The 21,202-nt window shown below is 51.0% G+C and overlaps 1 protein-coding gene across 1 annotated transcript; it reads left to right on the top strand.

Annotated features, from left to right (window-relative positions):
- The first annotated feature begins 1,058 nt into the window (after positions 1 to 1,058).
- MAT1A (methionine adenosyltransferase 1A) lies at positions 1,059 to 19,662 on the top strand. The gene is made up of 9 exons (XM_017497153.2): positions 1,059 to 1,232; positions 5,542 to 5,619; positions 7,107 to 7,229; positions 10,332 to 10,444; positions 10,805 to 10,948; positions 14,938 to 15,156; positions 16,322 to 16,504; positions 16,868 to 17,001; positions 17,630 to 19,662. Exons 1-9 carry the CDS (start codon positions 1,139 to 1,141, stop codon positions 17,712 to 17,714), a joined length of 1,173 nt encoding a protein of 390 aa, XP_017352642.1. The 5' UTR covers positions 1,059 to 1,138; the 3' UTR covers positions 17,715 to 19,662.
- Positions 19,663 to 21,202: the final 1,540 nt, after the last annotated feature.

The raw sequence follows: 21,202 nt of genomic DNA, 5'->3' as shown, positions 1-21,202 counted from the left end.
CTGTCGTAAACGACATGAACTACTGAAAGATATATTCCTGTGTTACTACTTTTCGTGGTCAAAGCAAAGACAATGCAAGAGTTATGTGTATATGATGTTTATTATGTATATAGAACTGAAAATGTAGATGTTTATTTTATCATCTGGAAGCTTTGGGAAACTGGACTTTGATAATTTCCCTGTAATGAATCCATTTCTCAAAAGCATTTTTTTCTGGGGGGAAAAAAAAAACCACATTGTTCTCTGTAACCTCCCCAAATAGATACTTTTTAAAGATCTTGCTTGTTAAAGTGCCTGCCAGCCTCTTAGAGAAGTTGACAGTGTAGGTGATTTCTGTTACCAGAAACACGTGGACTCAAAGCTTTTCCTATAAAGTGAATCTGTTGTGTAACATCACAGCTGGCTCAGAATACAGGTGCCTGCTCCTGCTCTCCCTGAGAAGGTAGAAGGGGAAGAGACCAATCCAGATGAGATGCAGGGGAGGAGGGGACACCCAACAGCAAAGACACCGTTGCAATCTTTGCCTAAACCATATCTCTGAGAAAGAGTTTCTTGTTGCCTGTTTATCTCTGGGTTACCACGGACCCCTGCTCTCCAAGGTGGGTTGTGAACTCTGGGGCACTACTGAGATTGGCTGAGAGCTGAAGGACAGTCCCAAAGGAGCTTCAGTTCTGCGGAACCTGTATAGCCTTCTTTACCTTACCTTGACCAGGTGCTTAGAGTTTGGAAAGTCAGGGGTAAGAACTGAAATTCCTCGAGGTAAGAAGACTCCCCTCTTAGGAAATGGACTCCTCCTGTTTTCTCACATGATGATTCAGGCACTTTCGCTTTTCCATATGTAGGAGTCGCCCAGGAGCAAGCTGTGGCAAGCTGGAGGGAGGGACACATCTGTGTGCCATCCGCTCCCTCCCTTCCTACCCGTCCTCGCCTGTTCTCACGTGCTCACAGGCATTTAGGCAGAAGTGATCCCCGTGGCTCTGCCAAAGACAAGCCTGTTGGGTTGAAGAAAGAAAAAAAAAAAAAAAAAAAAAAAAAAAAAAAAGAGGAAAAATAAGAAAAAAAAAAAAAAAAAACTCAGGCAAAGTCACAGCCTTAAAATTGTTCCTTGGAAGAAGCTTGGGTGGAGAAGCGTGAGAAGATGAATGGACCTGTGGATGGCTTGTGTGACCATTCTCTAAGTGACGAAGGAGCCTTCATGTTCACGTCTGAGTCTGTGGGAGAGGGACACCCAGGTAAGTAGGCTGTCCTGGACCGACTAGAAAATTGTCATTCCAAGCCTATACTGAGGGAGTCGCTTAAAAATGGTTTTAATTGACACATAATCACATAATAATTGTACATATTTATGGGGTACAGTGTGTGGTTTTGATATATGAATATAACATGTAATGATCAAATTAGGGTAATAGGCATACCCATTGCTGCAGACATTTATGTGTAATCCCAGCACTTTGGCAGGCCGAGGCAGGCGGATCACCTCAGGTCAGGAGTTCGATACCAGCCTGACCACCCCGTCTCTACTAAAAATACAAAAACTTAGCCAGTCGTGGTGGTGCATGCCTGTAATCCCAGCTACTTGGGAGGCTGAGGCAGGAGAATCACTTGAACTCGGGAGGCGGAGGTTGTGGTGAACTGAGACGTGTGATTGTACTCCAGCCTTAGCAACGAGAGCAAGACTCCGTCTCAGAAAAAGAAAGAAAACATTCAAAATTCCCTCTTCTAGCTCTTCAGTCACGTTACTGTGCAATGGAATGCCAGAACTCATTCCTTCTACTATCTGAGTGTAACTTTGTACCTGAGGGAGTCACTTTTGCTAGAGCTCTTCAGAGCAACGTGTGTGATTTACTAGAAGGGATCTCTAGAGAAACAGCATAGACTAGTTTTGTAAAACGGCCCTTCGTGAGGAAACCATGCTGCGGCCCACCACCAGCATGCCAACACAGTGGGGCCAAGACAGGGAGTAACGGCCAGCTAAGAGTGTGGCACATGCAAAATGTATGATCAGCTCTTACCTTTTTATGTGCATTTTTTTAAAGTAAAGCTTTAATCTCTTATCCATGGCCAATTTAAGTCAACAGAGAATGTTCCTGAAACCAGACCGTGGGTGACTACATTTTGCATGTAAAGCATGTGCAACTTAGGCATGAAAGCCTGCACCCTGGTCGCTGCTGGGGTAGACCACTAGGTGCTGGGGACTCAGGGACATTCTCTAAGCGAAGGATAGATGAACCTCTTAACAGGAAGAAAATTTAGTTATTGGTTTTGGTCCCTGAAAAGTAGGTGGAATGTAATATGGGGAAGTGAGAGAAGCTTCCTTGGTGACGGTGAGGACTGTGATCAGACATTCAGAGCCTCAGGTGGTTCTCAAACTTCAGGGTGCTTCAGAATCCCCTAGAGGGCTTGTCAAGATACTGAGGGCTAGGCCCCACCCCCCAAAGTTTCCGATTCAGTAGGTCTTGGGAGCAGCTCAAGAATCTGCATTTTTGACAAGTTCCCAGGAGATCCTGACGCTCTGGGGTGAGAACTGCACTGAGAACCACTGCTCTGGGAGACCCCTGGGGGATAGATGTACAGACTTCTGTATTTAAGTACCTCTTCAAAATTCATTCGCGTGTTTGCCAACTTATTTCCAAGTCTGCCTTTTTCCTTCTTCCTTGCTCTTGTTTTTTCTCAAAGATATTTATCTTTCCTACCTTGTAAGTTGGCTTTGGACACCTCAATGCACTACTCCTTCCATATACTTTAGCCAGTGGTCCTTGGCGGGAGGCAGTTTTGCCCCGCACCCCTCCAAGAGCATTTTGTATTGTCTGGAGACATTTTTGGTTATCATGTCTTTGGGGGGTGAGGTAAGGTGCTATTGGCATCTGCTGGGTAGAGATCAGGCACACTGCTAAGCATCCTGCAGTTCAGGACAGCCTCCCAGCAAAGAATTAATTATCTGACCCAAAATGTTAATAGTGCAGCTGTTGAAAAACCTTGAATTGAATTGAGTTTTTTATGTGACTTAGCTCAGTTCAATGTAAATAGCCTCTTTCATTGTGCATAACTGTATAGACAAAGTATCTAGGTTTACTGTGTTTTCAATCTCAGATACATTGCTGACTTGTGACACATTCCAGTCAGCTCCATGGCTTATGAACCTCATGTATAGCTTAGGAGAATGCTTCACTCCACCTGAAGAAAGTGGGTTTTTTGGCCTGCAGTGGCCAGTAGTCCCAAGAACGGCCCATTGTGCTCAACAGCAGTGTGCTCAGGACTGAGAATGAACATGCCAGCTGATCAGTTGATTGTTTTGTGTACGTAATGATAGCCGATCCATTTGTCTGACTGTCCCTTGTACTTGCCATTATAATTGTTGAGGTAAGTCAGTTTCCATGAAGGCTTGGTGACTTTCTGCTGGTCATTCCATTGCTGAATTCCTCTCTACTAGAAAGATAAAGTTTTTCTTTTCCAGTTTTCCAAACAAACAAACAACTACTGGCTATCTTAAACCTACTAAGCGACATTGATAAAAATTTTGAAAGAAAAAAGCAGTTCAGAAATGACCTCCTCGGGTGTGGTCTTGGTGTGTGGCACTGTCTGGAAGCCGCTGTCGGGTTCCTGCTTTGTTCCTCCTCACTGTTGGATTTTCCTAGGCAGAGTGGGAGCCTGTAAGCTGTGTCTTTGCATAGGCAAAGATATCCACAGTTAGTGATCGGTCCGTAAGCTTCTGGGAACCCTGATGGGCAGGCATAAGGTGGCCAGCATGTATTTATTTTAGGGTGTTTCAGCAGTGGGAGGCCTTCACTGGTAGAGGTGTGCAGAGGCTATGGGCCTAGACAAACCTAAAGGTACTACCAGGATCTGCCACTGGCAGGAGGCTAAATTAAAAAAAAAAAAAAGAAACGAACAAAAAGAACCTCAAACATATGTTTAGCAATAGTTTCTAAAAAGAAGATGAGGGAGTTAATGAATATCTTTAATTACAGAATTTAATAACTGCTTTTGAGAGCCAAACTGCTTGATTCTGGATCTGGATTCTTAACAAAAACATAATACTCTATTAAAAGCAGACTGTGGGTATTTTTAACACTAAATGAGCTATAATATATGTAAATAGAGGTCAGTTTTATTTCTTAATTTGTAGGTATTGACAGTTTGCATAACCGCAAAGCAAGAGTGGATTTTTCTCCAGCACCATTTAGTGCTTTGTATTCTAGACCACCTGAGTCTTTAAGGCAAATAGTTGAAGAATAAAATCAAATCCCAGCTCATGTTGAACCCTTGTCAGTTCTACCTTAATTGAAGAGGTCAAGACCAGCTTTAAGAACACCTGGCCAGGCCGGGCACGGTGGCTCAAGCCTGTAATCCTAGCACTTTGGGAGGCCGAGGCGGGTGGATCACGAGGTCAAGAGATCGAGACCATCCTGGTCAACATGGTGAAACCCCGTCTCTACTAAAAATACAAAACATTAGCTGGGCATGGTGGCGTGTGCCTGTAATCCCAGCTACTCAGGAGGCTGAGGCAGGAGAATTGCCTGAATCCAGGAGGCAGAGGTTGCGGTGAGCCAAGATCGCGCCATTGCACTCCAGCCTGGGTAACAAGAGCGAAACTCCGTCCCAAAAAAAAAAAAAAAAAAGAACACCTGGCCTTCAGGAGGCTGAGTGACTGTGTGGGAGGACCTGAGAGCTGCTTATGGAAGTATTCTGCCAAATAACAATGACATGTAGGGGTTCTCTTGTAGAATTTTTATGGGTGGAGTCATGTACTGGGGTGTGGTGTTTTATATACGGTGCATTGCATCTTGTGGAACCTGCCATGCATCTGATTTTACCTCTTGGCGCCTAACTTTACTGACTTTTCTTAACTATTTTTAAGTTCATTTCCAGGACTTTTCTAGATGTTAGAATTAAATGGAACATAATGAGGAATGAGAGGGTTTTTATTTAGAAGAATGTGTGTGTGTCTGTTTGTGTGTCTGTGTGTATGTGTGAGTTGCTTTAGACTCCTAGAAGAGCTGATTTTAGCCGGGTGTGGTGGCTCACACCTGTAATGCCAGCACTTTCGGAGGCCGAGATGGGTGGATCACTTGAGGCCAAGAGTTCAAGACCAGCCTAGCCAACATGGTAAAACACCATCTCTACTGAAAATACAAAACAAATTAGCTGGGCCTTGTAGCTCATGACTGTAATCCTAGCTACTTGGGAAGCAGGGGTGGGAGGATCACGTGAACCTGGAAGGTGGAGCTTGCAGTGAAATGAGATTGCACCACTGCACTCCAGCCTGGGTGATAGACCGAGACTCCATCGCAAAACAAAACAAAATAATGTATTTCTCTTTTAGGGTATGCTATGACGTTATATAATACATGTCATCCAAAATTAGGCAGGAATGGAAAGAAATAAAAATTTCAAAATATTTTTAATTACTTATACTTAAAAAAAGTGTTTTCCCTCTGGTAGAGTTGATATGTAAACTGAAACAATATCTAATTATTTCAACATTTCAATTTGTTATCACTAATACTTTTATAATTCTGACCCATGTTTGGTCTTGTCCAGATAAGATCTGTGACCAGATCAGTGATGCGGTGCTGGATGCCCATCTCAAGCAAGACCCCAATGCCAAGGTGGCCTGCGGTAAGAAACACGTGGTCCCTTCCTGCTGGAGATCTAAGTGGGCTAGACTGAGAACTTAATCATGGGTGTAAGACAAAAGAGCCGTACTCCTTAGTTACAAAATCCGTGACCTCTGGTCTGCAGTAGGTTTCTCGATTATGAGACCTCCCCTGTGTAGTAACATGGAGGAAAGATATTTAGAAACAAACAGATCAAACAAATAGATAATTATTTTCAGCAAGAATCTGACATTAAATGTCTTGCCTAGCGAGCCCAGTGCATCCCCATAAATAGCACAGGGTTGGATCAGCATGTGGTCTTTCTGATGCTTGATGTCATTGGGAACAAGGAGGTCTTTCAAAGTTTTTAGGTGAATCTTCCAGACGAGATGAAAGAGCTTGAAATACGGGTAGTTGCCTAGAGGGTTAAAAGCTGTACCCTTGTTGTAGGAGCCTATGTTGGCTGCACAGACATCTGGCTCCTTCCCTTGTTTTCTTCCCTAGTTTGTGGTATGACTCAGGTTTTAACATAATTAGTGTCCCCCATTTAATAGCAACTGGAAGGCAGCATCTTCATCAATTTTTTTCAATAAACCAATGGCTTTCCTAAGAGACATTAATGTTAAACTAAACTACTGAAGCCCTGGTTTCCATCTGCACAGTTTACTGTGTCTGAAGACTCATGTAGGCTGAAGATCTTCACCTTTATTTGTGGGAAAAGTTGTTTGGCAGGAAAACCTTTGCCTGGATTGAAGCCCCAGGCACAATGGCAGAGTCAGGGACTCTGGAGCCTGGAAGGCCCCCAGGGTGATCAGGTCCAGCCTGTTCATCTTAGGGATGGGATCACGGTGCCCTCTGCATCAGGGCCTGGCCAAAGCTATGGGGTAGGGGTGCTCCAGGATCAGAGCCCTGCTCTCCTTATTGTCATTGTCATGTCCTGTCCACTGCATGGACCCATCCTGCCCTCTGTGGTTGCATCCTTGCCCGTGTATTGAATACTACAGGGACTCATGCCCCTCTGAGGGTAGACTCTACCCTTACATCTTTGTAAATATCTGGAGAGACAGTTGGCCTGCTTTGCTTTTTGGTCTGGATCCCACTCCCTAAAGGCTACAGTGGAGATTTAGCAATGTGAGGGATGGAGGGGGGGTCACATGTGTGGACTGCATTCTTTATGATAACTGCCTACAACCATTGTCTTCCTTTAATTCACACACAGGAATCTTATAAATAGCTTTATTAAAGAGCTGAGGGAACAGAGACTTAGAGGGGTTAAATAAGTTGTCCAGCATCACAACTGATGACTGACTCTTTCCAAGACAACACTGGAAGATGCTCAGTGCTTGGTGCTGGGGTTTTTTTCTTTATATTGGCATTTCTCTTTTCCTTCTGAAATCCATTCCTTGTAAGGTCCCTTGTGTGTCTTTTTTGTCTGCACTGTGAGAGGTCTGGGAATGTGAGCTTCCCTTTGCTGGCGCTTGGCTGCTAACTCTCCCCGCTCCCTTTCAGAGACGGTGTGCAAGACTGGCATGGTGCTGCTATGTGGCGAGATCACCTCAGTGGCCATGGTGGACTACCAGCGGGTGGTGAGGGACACCATCAAGCACATCGGCTACGATGACTCGGCCAAGGGTGAGGGCGGGCCTGCGGGCCCGAAATCCCTGTTGCTCTCTGCTGATAGAGACCCCAAAGCTGAGGCAAACCCATGGCTTTCAGCCTGATGGGAGCGCCAACACTTCCAGAAGGAACACATACCTACACTTGTCTGTCAGGTTCCAGGGGTCAAAGCCTCTGGCAGAAGGATGGACAGCAGGCGACTGTGCCTAGCAAGCCCAGCCCATGCCCATCTGTTGCTGACTGGTCTTGTTTCAGGCCCTGCCTTACTGGTGCTGGCAAAGGCTTTGGAAGAGAAAGATGCACTGCATAAGGGAGCTCTGGGGACATGCTCCCTTCCAGGCACGGGTGATAGTCTCTTGTTTTGTCTTAATCATTTATGTACTTCTTATACAGATGAGGAAATGGGAGGCCTGGAGGGGCAAACAGTCTGTGTGATCTCACTCCTTTGCTTCTACTAAACATACTTCCAATCACAGACATGGAGCAAGATGCCTCGGTCCAGAACTGGTGCTGACAGCAGGCGAGGCTGGTCCAGGTTAGCAGCAGTGCCACACAGTGTGTAAGGCCACCAACCAGGGAAGGGGCACAGGCCTTAGCAGAGCCCTGAAGCAGATTCCAACGTCTGAGACTGAGGAGGCGAGGCAGCGGTATAGCCTGGAGGGCAGCAAAGGACCCAGGGAGCAAGCACCAGGTGCCGAGGGGCTGTGTGCAGTCACATTCTGCAGAAGCTTCGGGGGCCCTTCATCCACACTGGCTTCCTGGGCAGGGCTCTGGCTCCAGCTCTTAGAGTCTCCACATTGGTCTCTGGCATGTTCAGGCAATTCCAATTTTTAAAGAAAAATTCGTTTTGAGTCTCTGTTGGCTCTCTCGCTAATTCTCTGAAATCACCATGAGAGATTTGGTAAGCTCATGCCATGGCAAAAAGACCCACCTAACTCCAGGCCAACCTGCCTCAATATACACCTGTAATCAACATGCACAGAGAGAAGCATGACTTTAAAGGTGTTCATTTCTGCCTGTGTCACATAGTGGTTGCTTAGGGTGACGTGTGCCATCCTGTGGGTCAGGGTATGCAGAGATGCTGGCACCCCACCTTTGTAAATGAGAGAGCCCACTGATGGTGCGGACTCACAGAGGCTCAGTCCAGTCGCGGCCTGGCGCAGCCCAGCGCAAGCATGAGCAATTAATGTTGGTTGAGTGCCTGACAGTAATTTTGAGACTCATTGGAAAGTGAAGCAGTCACAGCCAGTTAACTCTCCTGGTGGAGACCTGAAGGTATTCACAGAGGAAACTCATTGTCCCAAAGCAGCAGCTTCCTGAGGCATTGGGAGCCTGTTCTACCAAGAAAAGCCAATTTGTTTATGTACATTTAGACCTTATTCAAGTGCAAACCTAGTTCTGCATTAGACAGCAGGGAAATTTTCCAAGAGGCAATGTTCCCTAGAAAGGGAGAAATGAGCAAGAGCCCAGCCATGGCTGAGTTGGGCTCAGCTGGCGAAGGTTCCCTGTGCCCTAGCTTGTCCATTAGCCTGTGCTCAGTGGGCGGTTGGGTGCACAAACAGCTTTAGCAGGGCCTCAGGCCAGTGGCTCCTCACTGCTCCTGGCTGCCAAGTTGCTGGGGTCCTTGTCCTTTCCAAGCCCTGTACCTCTCCTCTTGGTTCCCTAAGTTCTGTTTTTCCAAGTTCCTTGGAGCTCTTGCTTGATTTTTGAGTACTGGGGAGATGCATTATTTAGACAAGCAGTGATTAGGTAAACTGTGAAATGTTCAGTGTAGAACAGGACAGCCTTTGGCAGTTTACTCTAAAGATTGTTCATTGATTAGTGCATTCAAAACCATTCATTAGGAAACAGGAGGGTGTAAAGGGCAAAGGTGACCTGATACGTATTCCCAGGGTGGAGAGAGCACCCGGCCTCAAATGATGCAACATGAGGTGCCCAGGGGTGAGTCCCTGGCATCGTGTGTAATGAGCTGCAGGCAGGTCCAGGGACATGCACTGAGAGTGGACGTAGTGGACACATGGGGTGGGAGCGGGAGGAAGAACATTCTAGGCAGGGATGTAGTGGAGATGGAAAAGTATATCATGCTTACGGCTAAACCTGAGTTCATGTTGGCTCAAGGAGTCCTGGGAGCAAGGCGTGCGTCCTACTGAAGAGCTGCGGTTTTATTCCTTGGCAGTAGATCCCACCTGAAGCTTGTACAGAAACCACAGCTTGTGTCTGTGTGTTTTCTCTGTAAGCCCTTTCAGGCTGTGTGGGTAGAATAGACGGGAAAGAGGATGGCTGCGGGGGTTCGGGAAGAGGACAGTGAGTGTGTCACTCTGCTTGACCTTATGGTGGGGGCATCCATGTATTCAGCCCCTTATTCTCACAGTGCCCGTGGCTGGAGGAGGTGTGCATGGTCTTGGTGCACAGCAGTTTCCTTGTGGGGCTCCTGGGGCTGGGCTGCTGCTAGTCCAGACTTCCCTGAACCAGTGCCCAGTGTGCTACGGTAGCAGCCCTGCACCCCATGCCTCAGCTTTGCAGACAGGAAAGGGCAGGTGGCTTTTCCATTTGCCCCAGACCCTGTGTACCTATGGGGGTCAGAGGACCCTGGCTCTGGGAGTCTGTCTGAATAGTTCCTGTACCCTGTATTTGTTCAGTATGTTTAATAGTTGGGTCAGGTGCACAGCTGGGCTTCTGAGTGACAGTGTCAAAAGGGATCTTGATTTTCTCCTAGTGCAGTGATGCTCAAACTGGGTTCTGGGAGGGACCTGTGGGAGAGCCTAAGGGGCAGGTTATGAGTCAGCCACCATCCTCAGCCAGAGGAGGCTTGGGATCACCTCGTTTTAATCTGCAGGTCTCTGTAGTATGTGTGTGTGTTAACCAAGGTGTAATGGAGCACAGCAAAATGCACCATGGAGAATATTGGTTGGCCAAAGAGTTCCACATGATAGCGTGGGAAGGTGCAGGGCCTCCCCTATCCTGGGCCTTAGCTGTGGGCCTAGATGGACCCTGGCTAGTTAGAGACCCCCCACCCCGACACCAAATGGCATGTCAGGAACCCAGCCATCTGTCAGGAAGCCCGTGGCCCCCTCCATGTGACCTGAGCCCTTCTTAGGTTCACTTTCCTCCACCTAGGCTTTGACTTCAAGACATGCAACGTGCTGGTGGCTTTGGAGCAGCAGTCCCCGGATATCGCCCAGTGCGTCCATCTGGACAGAAATGAGGAGGATGTTGGGGCAGGCGATCAGGTAGCTCGGCACTGCACGTGGGAGCTGTGTGTTGAGCTGGCCGGGGAAGTTCATGAGCAGTGGGTTACTCACGCTGAGGGGTGGACTCTCATTCTAGTGCGAGAGCCAGGAGTGAGTTGGGCACCCCAGCTTCATGGCTGTGCTGTGGATGGCTGTGGTCGCTGATGCCGGGTTTGGGCTTGTCTCCCCCTCCTAGAGCGTTGGGGGTCAGGGATGATGTCCTTCTGCACATGCCAGTGGAAAGCTGCACGGAGGAGATACCCAGTCAACGTGGACGCATCAGGGAGATTCTGGGCTTGGAGGGAGCCGCGGTCCTCTCCGTCCAGGATGAGCGCCGCTCAGCTTGCTCTCTCGCCACAGGGTTTGATGTTCGGCTACGCCACCGACGAGACAGAGGAGTGCATGCCTCTCACCATCATCCTCGCCCACAAGCTCAATGCCCGGATGGCCGACCTCAGGCGCTCCGGTGTCCTCCCCTGGCTGCGGCCCGACTCTAAGACTCAGGTGAGTGACGGAATCACCCCGGGAGAACCCTAGACAGAGGCTTTAACACCCCCAAATCCTCTTCGTTCTGTCATTTTTAAGATCAAAATATTCAACCTGGGTACTCAAAGAATGGTCAGTTTTGAAAAGAACTATTTATGTGAAAAATCTTTAGCTAGAGATGCCTTCCACCACATTTTATTAAAAAAAAATTCAAACATACAGAAAAATGGACAGAATAGTTCTGTTTTTGTTTGTTTGCTTGTTAGCAAACGTTGACTGATGAGTCCCCAGATCCTGCCACAAACATGCTTCTTAATTGTCATCCATACTTGCAGGCCTCTTTGTCCCGAACAGGCTGTCTGTTGTCTGAGTCTCCTGTTTCTGTACTCTGTCTGTGCTGTCTGTCTGTGCTGTCTGTCTGTCTGTCCTGTGCTGTCTGTGCTGTCTGTCTGTCTGTCCTGTGCTGTCTGTGCTGTGTCTGTGCTGTGTCTGTGCTGTCTGTCTGTGCTGTCTCTGCTGTGTCTCTGCTGTCTGTCTCTGCTGTCTGTCTGTGCTGTGTCCGCGCTGTGTCTGCGCTGTGTCCGCGCTGCGCTCTGTCTGCACCCTGTCTGCGCCCTGTCTGCGCCCTGTCTGCGCCGTGTCTGCGCCGTGTCTGCGCCGTGTCTGTGCTGTCTCACCGTGATCCTTTTTTATATCTTTTTTTCTTATGAAAAGGCTTTACCTCTGTTGTTTCCAGCTCCAACCCATGGGCCCTGACTTCTCTTCTCCCTCAGTCTTGAAATCAACCAGAGGCCTGTATTTGAAGGCCAGGGTGATGCAAGTGTTAGTGGAGGCACCGGCCTCCTGGCGCTTCACTCCTGTATCCCCTCCCTGCGCAACCCCAGTGACCCCTCTCGTGATTCTCAAGTTCCCGGCACTTTGTCCTGCACAACCTCTCTTCCTGTGTGGACGCTCATGGACCCCATTGGCACCTTCACATACTCAGCTCCCCCATCTCCCACCTGTGGGTTTCTCTGGATCACTAGCCCCATTTCTCCTTCGCCCTCTAAGCAGATGGGCCTTGAGAGCATGCCGTGTGCACACCCTGCCACCTCCCGCCTGCCCTTCCCCGTCCTGCTCAGCACCATCTCTCTCCACCGATGTCCCCAGTTTGCCCCATCAAGCATCCCTCTTGCTCCAGTCCAGCCTTCCCCAGGGCTGCCATCACCTCGGCCAGGCCGGGATCAGCACCCCACCCTCCCACAGGTTCTGCCTGCCTGGAAACTGCAGTTAATTCCGTTTAGGCTTCACTTTTCATTTCCTAGTATGTATTTAGTGTTTCTCAACTTTTGGCTTCCTACAAGGGTAAGGGAGAAATCCACTTGTTATTCTGGCATTCTGAACCTTTTGTGGTCTTCCAACTTTACCTGCCTCTGCCCGCTCCACCCCGTCTTTGCATAATCGACATCATTTTACTCATGGTCCCTTTGTTTCTTAGTGCTTTGCTTTACCTGAGCTCTCTCTCTCTGGTCCTCACCTGTCCTTGAACGGCCAGTGAAGTTCTGCCTCTTCTAGGATGCCATCTCTGGCCACCAGCAGACAGTGCCTTCTCTTGTCCAGCACTTGGAATCTGGCACCCATGGCACTATAACTCAGCGTGGTGTGTCTGTCTCCATGTACAACTCCAGCTGCACAGAGATGGAGTTCCTTCTCGTGCAACTGTCAGGCCATGGACAGGCCGGAGGTTGCATACTGGCTGTACTGGGGCAGGGAAATGTGCTTGTGCCCAAAGGGAACCCTTCCTTGGGACTTCCCGTGTTATCCACATGACCCCCAAGGTGGGGATGGGAACCATCAGCATTCCTTGGGTGTTCTTGGAGGTTGTGGGTTAGGAGAGCTGAGATATGTCGATTGTAATGGCACCCAAAGAAAGAGACCCATGGTGTCGGCATGCCCTGGCCTGTCCTGGACTGGAATGCTGCCATGTTATAGAAGCAGGGTGAAGATTCACAGAAGAGGAAGTCTTAGAACAGGGAGGGGAGGCAGCCAGTGGCACGGACTGTTTTTCCCTTCCTTGTGCAAAAGAGGAATGGAGGGACCTCCTCCTGGGCCTGCTGAAACGGGTTCATTGTGCTTAGATATGAAAAAGAAGGTTTCCAGGTCTAGGGGGCAGCAAGGGAGGGAGGGAGGGTGAGATGGGCCCTTCTAGGGTTTCCCTTCCTTTGAAGAATTGTCTTAAAAATGCCAATGCGGATACCAGAGTCAGCCTCACTCCCCTGCCACAGGCACAACAGCAAACCAGCTCCAGTCACTGGGGTTGCAGGCTTGCTGTGGGGCTCCAGTAGGCCCCTTGCTGGCCAGCTTCCGAGCACCCTGGCTTGCTCTCCACACTCCCTGGGCCACGACCGGCTTGCCTAGGTCCCCTTCTCCACACCCGGTTTGTGAAGGAGTGTCTTCATCCACCCGGACTGCTGGTGCAAGCAGGATGGGTCTTTCCACCTGAACAAACCCCTGCTGCTGATAGTGCGGCCTGGGTGGCGGTGCAGATGGCTATTTTTGTACCTGGTCGGGGCTGTGTTTTCCATGGTGTGTTTTTCCCCACATTTTGCTGACATGATGAGATAAGCGCTGTGCTTGGGGCCCTTTGCTCTGCCACTCTGTTCTACGGTTCTGCAAGGCCGCTGCGTGGAGTCTGCCAGGTGTGGGTGGAGTCACCCAGGGGAGCAGCGAGCACTATCCCCAGCTGAGTACCCTCCCCGGCTGAGCACCCTCCCCAGCTGAGCACCCTCCCCGGCTGAGCACCCTCCCCGGCTGTGTGCCTTCTCCCCATGCAGCAGACCCAGTCCTAGCATCTGCCACAGACAGTACCTCTCTTCCCAGGAGTCCCCAGGGAGTCCCCAGTCACCCAGGGGAATGTAGAAACACTGAATAGATGTTAGCAGTCTTCCCGGGAGGCCCCAGTCACCCAGGGGAGCAGTGAACAGCCTCCCTGGCAGTGTACCTTCTCCTGAGGCTCCATGCAGCAGACCCAGCCTTAGAATCTGCCATAGACAGTGCTTCTCTTCCCAGGAGTCCCCTACCCCCGATTCTAGCCCCTCTCCCAGGGCCCTGTGTGTGCATAGCCCAGCATGTGAGGGCTGCTGTCAGCCTACAATGTCTGTGCCCATCTGCCCATCTCATGCAGATCTCACATGGCAGGGCTTTTTCTCGTGTTTCTTCTGGGCCTTCCTTGTTGCTCCTTAGACCAGGCAGAACACAGAGTAGGAGTCTGATATAGATCCAGGGTTTGACGGGTACCTGAGTAGCCTTGGGCAGATAGAGAGCTTGCTGCAGGCACAGGCCCAGGGAGCCACAGTTTGCTGCCTTGGGGTTCTGTCCAGGCCCTGGGATGGGAGCAGTCCCGTACCCACTGAACAGTGTCCCTCCCGGGGCTATTTGGCAGAGCTGCACTCCTGCAGGCACCACATGGCCCCCAAATCCTCTGAGCCCTGCTCTTGTGGGTCCACACTGCTTTCAGCAATATTGGTCCTGGGGCCAGCACAGGGTCTTGAGTGGCATCCAAACTTGTTCTTGGAAGAGCCCTGTCTACCAGCCCATGCAGCGCCAGGTCAGGTCCCAGCTCTTCCGGCTGTGGGATCTTGGCCAAGGCATTTACATTCTGGAACGCTGGTTTTCTTATCTGTATCACTGGCAGGAGGAGAGATACCTCCTGAGACATAGGGGGGTCAAGAAAGGGCTTTGGCCATGGGGACATTTGCTGGCACATGAAAGCCTCTGAGACAGTAGAGACATGTTGCGGGTCGTAAGTTGAGAGGAAACTCAAGTCTCCAAGCAGTGCTAATTGTGGTCTCATGTGGGAATAGCTGGGCCTTCCACCCAGTCCTCCCACAGCACCAATTTTCTGAATGTAAGAATGAGTCAGATTAACTCCCCCAATGCCCTTTGAAGACACGTATCTGTGCCTGGCCACGATGTACATCCGGTCAGCCTCAGCCTCACAGGGTCTTCCCCACCCTTCTGATGGACAGGTGACAGTTCAGTACGTGCAGGACAATGGCGCAGTCATCCCCGTGCGCATCCACACCATCGTCATCTCCGTGCAGCACAACGAAGACATCACGCTGGAGGAGATGCGCAGGGCCCTGAAGGAGCAGGTCATCAAGGCCGTGGTGCCGGCCAAGTACCTGGACGAGGACACCATCTACCACCTGCAGCCCAGTGGGCGGTTTGTCATCGGAGGTCCCCAGGTGCATCCTTGTCTCTGAACAAAGCCTGGTTTTTCTTTGTTGCTTATATCTTGGTGCAGGAAAATCACAAGAGCTGGCTTGGAGTGGCTCAGCTAGCTCTGGCCATGGACTAAATGTAAAGTCGGTGAATTTTGGCCTCTGTACATTTAGTGTACTCTCTGTGGGGAGGGGAGCTGCTGTGTTTCTGGCAATGCGTGAGAAATTGGGGGCATGTACTTAGGATTCCTCCACTTAGTGCCACCAGGCCTTCCCACTCCTGCCGTCTCAAGTGGTCACTGACCTTACCACGGCCACTGTGCCTCGCCCTGCTCTGGCGCTCATTCTCTGCTGCAGCATTTGCACATGGTCAGCTGTTCCCAGGTGGCTGTTGCCAGGTCTTTGCCACAGGCTGCCTCTGGCTCTTACGGCCACCAGGCTGGGTGTTTTAGATGGGGTACCACTGCCCCCACTCCTATGCTGCAGGCGTGAGGAGGTGGAGGTTGCAGAGTACCACTGCGAGGCTGCTGCCCACCGCTCAGGCCCTTAGCTGTGCATGCTTTGCCACAGAGCTGAGCCCCATCCCAGGTTCCAGGAGCAAACGTAGTGTAGAAACACAGGGAAGAAGGAGGTAACACTTACTGTTTTTTCTTGCAGGACTTCTCAAAGCCTAGACATACTAGTGTGAACTGTGAATCTCTAAAAGGGATAGGGGTAGAGTATGCAGACTTCCCCAAATCATTTCACATAGAACATCACTGTTGTTGGGTGTTGCCCAGAGCACACCCGAGAAGTGGGCAACATGGCATTTGCTAGGTGGCACCAGCCAGGCCACAACCGGGGGTTGCATTCATACAATGCAATTCCCACCTGCAGTTGCATCTCTCCATTGTGATGGACTGAGTACTAAAGGCATTAGGGAGTGGCTGGGACCCCAGAGAACTGCTGGCCTACCTTCCGCAGTTTCTAATGAAGCTTTGGCAGGTTACCTGATAATCAGTATGTGGTCAGTGACTGAACTGGGAGTGGAGTCAGAGTTTTTGGCCAAGGGGTCTTAGGAAAATGTCTGTGGGCAGCCCCAGGATATCTATCCTTCCCGAGGTGCAGTTCAGTGGCCTCACGGTGCTTCAGCCTCTCCAGCATCTAGGGGCTGGCTCTGCTTCTCATCTTGATTTCTTTCCCTCTGCAGGGGGATGCGGGCGTCACTGGCCGTAAGATCATTGTGGACACCTACGGCGGCTGGGGGGCTCATGGTGGTGGGGCCTTCTCTGGGAAGGACTACACCAAGGTGGACCGCTCAGCTGCATACGCTGCCCGCTGGGTGGCCAAGTCTCTGGTGAAAGCAGGGCTCTGCCGGAGAGTGCTTGTCCAGGTAGGCTCCCCCAGCTCCCCCCACCATCCTGTTGCAGCGGAGGACCCCTGCCCAGCTCTGCCCTGAGTAAGGGGATATTGGCCCAGCGGGAAAGCCACATGCTTTGCCAAAAGTTGTGACTATGTGATTGTGTGGGGCACTGTGGCCAGGGCTCTGAAAACCTGGGGGGGGGAAACCAAAATCTTCTGGAAAGGGGGCATGTAGAGGAGCTGCCCTGGGTGAAGACAGCAGGAGAACTGCGGGGGAGCATGTTGAGCAAGAGACGTGTGGGCCCCACTGCTCCCTCCAGAAGACAGCAGAGCTTCCGAGAGGGGCAGGGCCCGCACACAGGCTTCAGTCCCTGACGCTGTGCCTTGCTGGAAGGTTTCCTATGCCATCGGTGTGGCCGAGCCGCTGTCTATTTCCATCTTCACCTACGGAACCTCTCAGAAGACAGAGCGAGAGCTGCTGGATGTGGTGCATAAGAACTTCGACCTCCGGCCAGGTGTCATTGTCAGGTGAAGCGGCACGCACTGCTGTTACGGGGGACCTTGCTCCTCCCTCGCCCAGATATTCATTCACCTCACCTGAAAGGGAGGCAGAAAGGAGGGTGTTTCCACTTCTCAGCAGTAGGAGGGTCTGTGAGCTCTTGGTCCGGCACAGTGCATCCGCAGTGCAGAAAGCCTGGTTGTCAGGTTGAAGGAGGCTGCTGCAGGTCCCTGCTGGCCCAGCCAACACCAGGGGCCATCTCTGAGCAGCTGGGAGGGAGGTGGGGATCTTAGGAAAATAATTATTAATATAAGGCCAAATGACTCAAATGGCTGGGAATCGAGTCGGCAAGTCTAATCCCTGTTTCCTGGAGCTTGGTGGGGTCGAGATTGGCCTGGGCCTGGTCAGTGGAGCTGGAGGAGAAAGGTGCCTAAAGGTTAGAGTTAGTTCTTGGTCCCTGAACCTCCTAGCATCTGTGGGGTATAAAATGAGACCGTGGTTGGCATAGATAGGATGTATGTGCGAGACTGCCTGGGAAGGTGAAGTGCCACGTGAGGAGGGCTGCGTTCGTTGCTCACTCCTGCCCTTGAAATCCAGATGAGGAAACCCTGCCTTTGTTCCATTTTCCAATGCCCTTCCTTTCCGCTGGACATGCAGGGATTTGGACTTGAAGACGGCATGCTACGGCCATTTCGGAAGAAGCGAGTTCCCATGGGAGGTTCCCAGGAAGCTTGTGTTTTAGAGCCAGGGGAGCTGGCCTGGTCTCGCCCTGGAGGCGCCCGGTGGCCACGCTTCTCTTTCCCAGAGCCCTGGCCACTGACCGCCTCCCCCACCCACCACCCCTTGGGGCAAAGCCAGGTCCCTCTCATTTCACCTGTCCTGTTATTATCATGGCTGGCTGGAGGCAGGGGCTTCCTGGTGCTGGAGGTTGGATCTTTATGTGAGGATGGGCATGATGTTCTCCTGCCGCTCCCTCCGACTGGGGCAATGTTAATTTAGTGGAAAAGGCACCCCCGTCAAGAGTGAATTTCCTCACTTGCCTCCCCCCACAGCTGGACTCTGACCAGTTCCCCCTCCCTCCCCTTGTCTGTGCCAGAGGAGGCCAGCACATCTCACAGGCCTCAGGGCTCCTGTGGGCCTGGGCTCCTGGGCCTTCCTTTCACAGGTAGCCAGCGCCCTGAGCCAGGGTCTCCAGAAAGCCCCTCCCGGGCCGGGCACATGGCAGGGGTTAGAGCAGGGCTGATGTCTCCTAAGCATCTGTAATGTGCGAGGGACCCAGCCAATGACTGATCTCATTCTTTCTTCACTGCAACATGATGAGGCAGTACCTTTTATTATCCCATTTATAGATGGGGGAAACCAAGGCACAGAGAGTCTGGATAACTTCCACAGGGTCCCACAGCCACGAGTTGAGGCCTAGATGTGTAACTAGGAGCTTTGACTCAGGAACCTGTAACATACCCCTACCCCACTGTTGTCTCATGCCAGTAACAGGCTTAAACAAGGACAAAAGCAGATTCTGAAATGAGGCCATGGACTCTGTCCTAGAGGCGTGAGGTTATTGGAAATTAGGGGATTAACCCCCACCAGCTCTTGTTGAGCTCTGGGCAATTGTCTGCAAAGTGAAGACGGAACCATAGGACGATTTTGTTTGCTTCATGTGTCCCAGAAGATGGTACAAGGTGAGCTGGATGCCTGGCCCATCAGGGTGGGCTGGAGTTTGGGATTAACCAGCAACTTTAGAATCCCAGCCTCCTGACCACTCAGAAACGTGCAGAGATTGGGTTTTTGGACTTCTGGGACAACTGGTCTAAGTCCAGGCCAGTCTTATCGGGGCTTCCTGGAGCAGAAGGAGCAACTTGTCCTAGCACAGATGGCCACCCCTTAGACAGAGGCCTTCAAGTCTTTCTCTTTCTCTGGCCCCTTGTATCCTCTGTGGGCTGAGTACATTTGGAGGGAGTGAGTGGGTCCTTCAGATGCCCCATCCAGGGAGGCTGGTCCTAAGGCCTCATGTTAAATAGGTGGGGCTTGCCTTCTGGTGGTTGACAAGCTACTGAGATGTCATGAGGAGATTCTGCCTTTGCCAGGTGACTCTGTGGGGGCAGGTCTGCTCCCAAGGGGCCCGAGCAGTCCTTGGCCTGCCAGGGTCTTGGAATTCACCTGCCTTTCCATCTGTGGCCAGTAGTACCTGCCCTACCCACCCCACTTGTCCTTAGCCTGGACCTCTGCTAGCAGCATCTCTACCTTCTCCCCGGCATCCAGGACCACATGCTCAGGCAGGGGCCTCCAAGGGCCCCAGGGGAACACTGGGGACTTGGCTTCTTTCTAGGATGCATGGTGCTTATTTGGGCTGGAGGAGGCAGCCCAGGAAGTCTCATCTGGGAAGCAGGCAGCCTGCATCTGGGCTTTGGCCTGGAGCACAAAGACCCTGGCTTTCATTTTCTATCAGACAAAAGGAAATTAAGGCAACAAATGAAGCCCAGCTCCTGGTCATCTAGGAAGCCTCAAATTGCTTCCAGTGGAACGAAGGAGAGGTTTGCAGGTGCCCGAATTCCTCTAACTTGGGTCATACTCAATGTGAAAATTCAGAACTTTATACTTTTCCTTCCTTCTAGAGAAATATGAAACTAAAGCCTTTATTTGTTAATAGTTCCTGCTAGAACAGTGAATAAAAACCCAAGGAGCAACTACCCTATGCTTATTTTTTTTCTACGCGACACCTGCTCTGTGTAGCATGCCCTGGCTCCCCCGCCCAACACCAGTGGAAGTTGGTATCCTCCCCTTGGGGTCACCCCATCCTGTGCATGGACTAGGTTTTCCTTGTTACTGGCAACTATGTTAAGCCACACCACTGCATGTTCATTCCTCCCCACACCTCACCGAGGTGGATATTCTTAAGAAGCCCATTTTACATGTAGGCCCTGAGGCCCAAAAAGGGTGAGGGCCAAGGACAGCGGCCACCTCTAGATCCTTCCTGAATTCTGTGTGCTCTCCTGACACATTGCTGCCCCTGGGCTGCCTGCGCTGCATCCGGTGCCCTTCCTGTATGGTGTCTGCATGAGGCTGGTGCCAGGGCACGCTCAGGCCATGCTGAAGACTGAACTTGAACAAAGTGAGGGAGTGGAGGGGCTTGGTCTACGGAGAGGGGAGCCAAACCTTTCAGTGGGTGCACATGTCCCACTCGTGTTCACTTGTGAGGAGAATGAGCAGATGGCTCTTTTTCATTAGAAGGTCGTCCCTGCCATGGCCCCCGGTGATGTGGTTTTTGGGGTTTGATCAGAGCAGGAGGAAGATGGGTCCTGCATGGTTCCCGGCAAGCAGACTGTGTGGACAGGACTCTGCTCTGGGGAATGTCCTGGTGCAGCCTGAGGCAGAGCCTGTGCGGTCCTTCTGTTTCGAGGGCTGACAAGGCTGACCTGGGGTGCCAGGAAGACCCAGAATGTGGCAGGGAGGGGTGAGGAGGATGAGGACAAAGGGCCTCACAGTCCTGTTTGAGACAGAACCTATACCCTGAGAAGACACTAGGTGGGCAATCAATGAAACGTGACACATTACAGAGAGAAGCAGGTTTCTTGAGAATGCATACGAACAGACACACTCATGAAACACACTGGAATACTTGCCTGGGGTAAGGGGAGGACTCTGTAGGTATAACACGCAAAATAATTAGTGAAAGCAAGGGAAAAAACCAACTTCTGAGCCGCAGAGCCAAGTGTCACGATGTTGGAGAAACATGGAAGGAGCAAAGGAGATTGGCAGGGAGCGGCCAGTGGAGTTGGAGGAAACTCAGGAGGGCAGGGTGCCTGGAAGTCAGGTGAGGACTGTTTCTAGAGCCAGGGAGCCAACAACTATGTGAAATGGTTTTGATGGGTTACATGATGGGAGGCCCAGGACTGCGCAGTGAATTCAGCCACATGGAGGTTGATGATGTGGGAAATGACAGAGTCACATTTAAAAGTAAATATGACCCCCTCCCTCACCCCAGTTGTCCTTCCCTGGGACATCTCATGACATTCAGAGCCTGTGCTGTGTTGCGCTGCCCTGCACGCAGTGCCCAGCCCCTGCCCTCATCCAGCACTCTGCCCCGCCGCCCCTCTGTGCTCCGGAACCCCTGCCTCTTGGCTTGCCCCGACAGGCCAAGCTCGTTCCTGCTCAGGGGCTTTGCACCTGTCGTTCTGTCATGGGTGTGGGGTGTGCTGCAGGTTTCAGATATAATTTCTGTGTTTCCAA

The sequence above is a fragment of the Cebus imitator genome, unplaced genomic scaffold, assembly GCF_001604975.1.
Source record: "Cebus imitator isolate Cc_AM_T3 unplaced genomic scaffold, Cebus_imitator-1.0 Scaffold11, whole genome shotgun sequence".
In the NCBI taxonomy this organism is placed as follows: domain Eukaryota; kingdom Metazoa; phylum Chordata; class Mammalia; order Primates; family Cebidae; genus Cebus; species Cebus imitator.
This window is presented reverse-complemented; position numbering and strand designations above follow the sequence as displayed.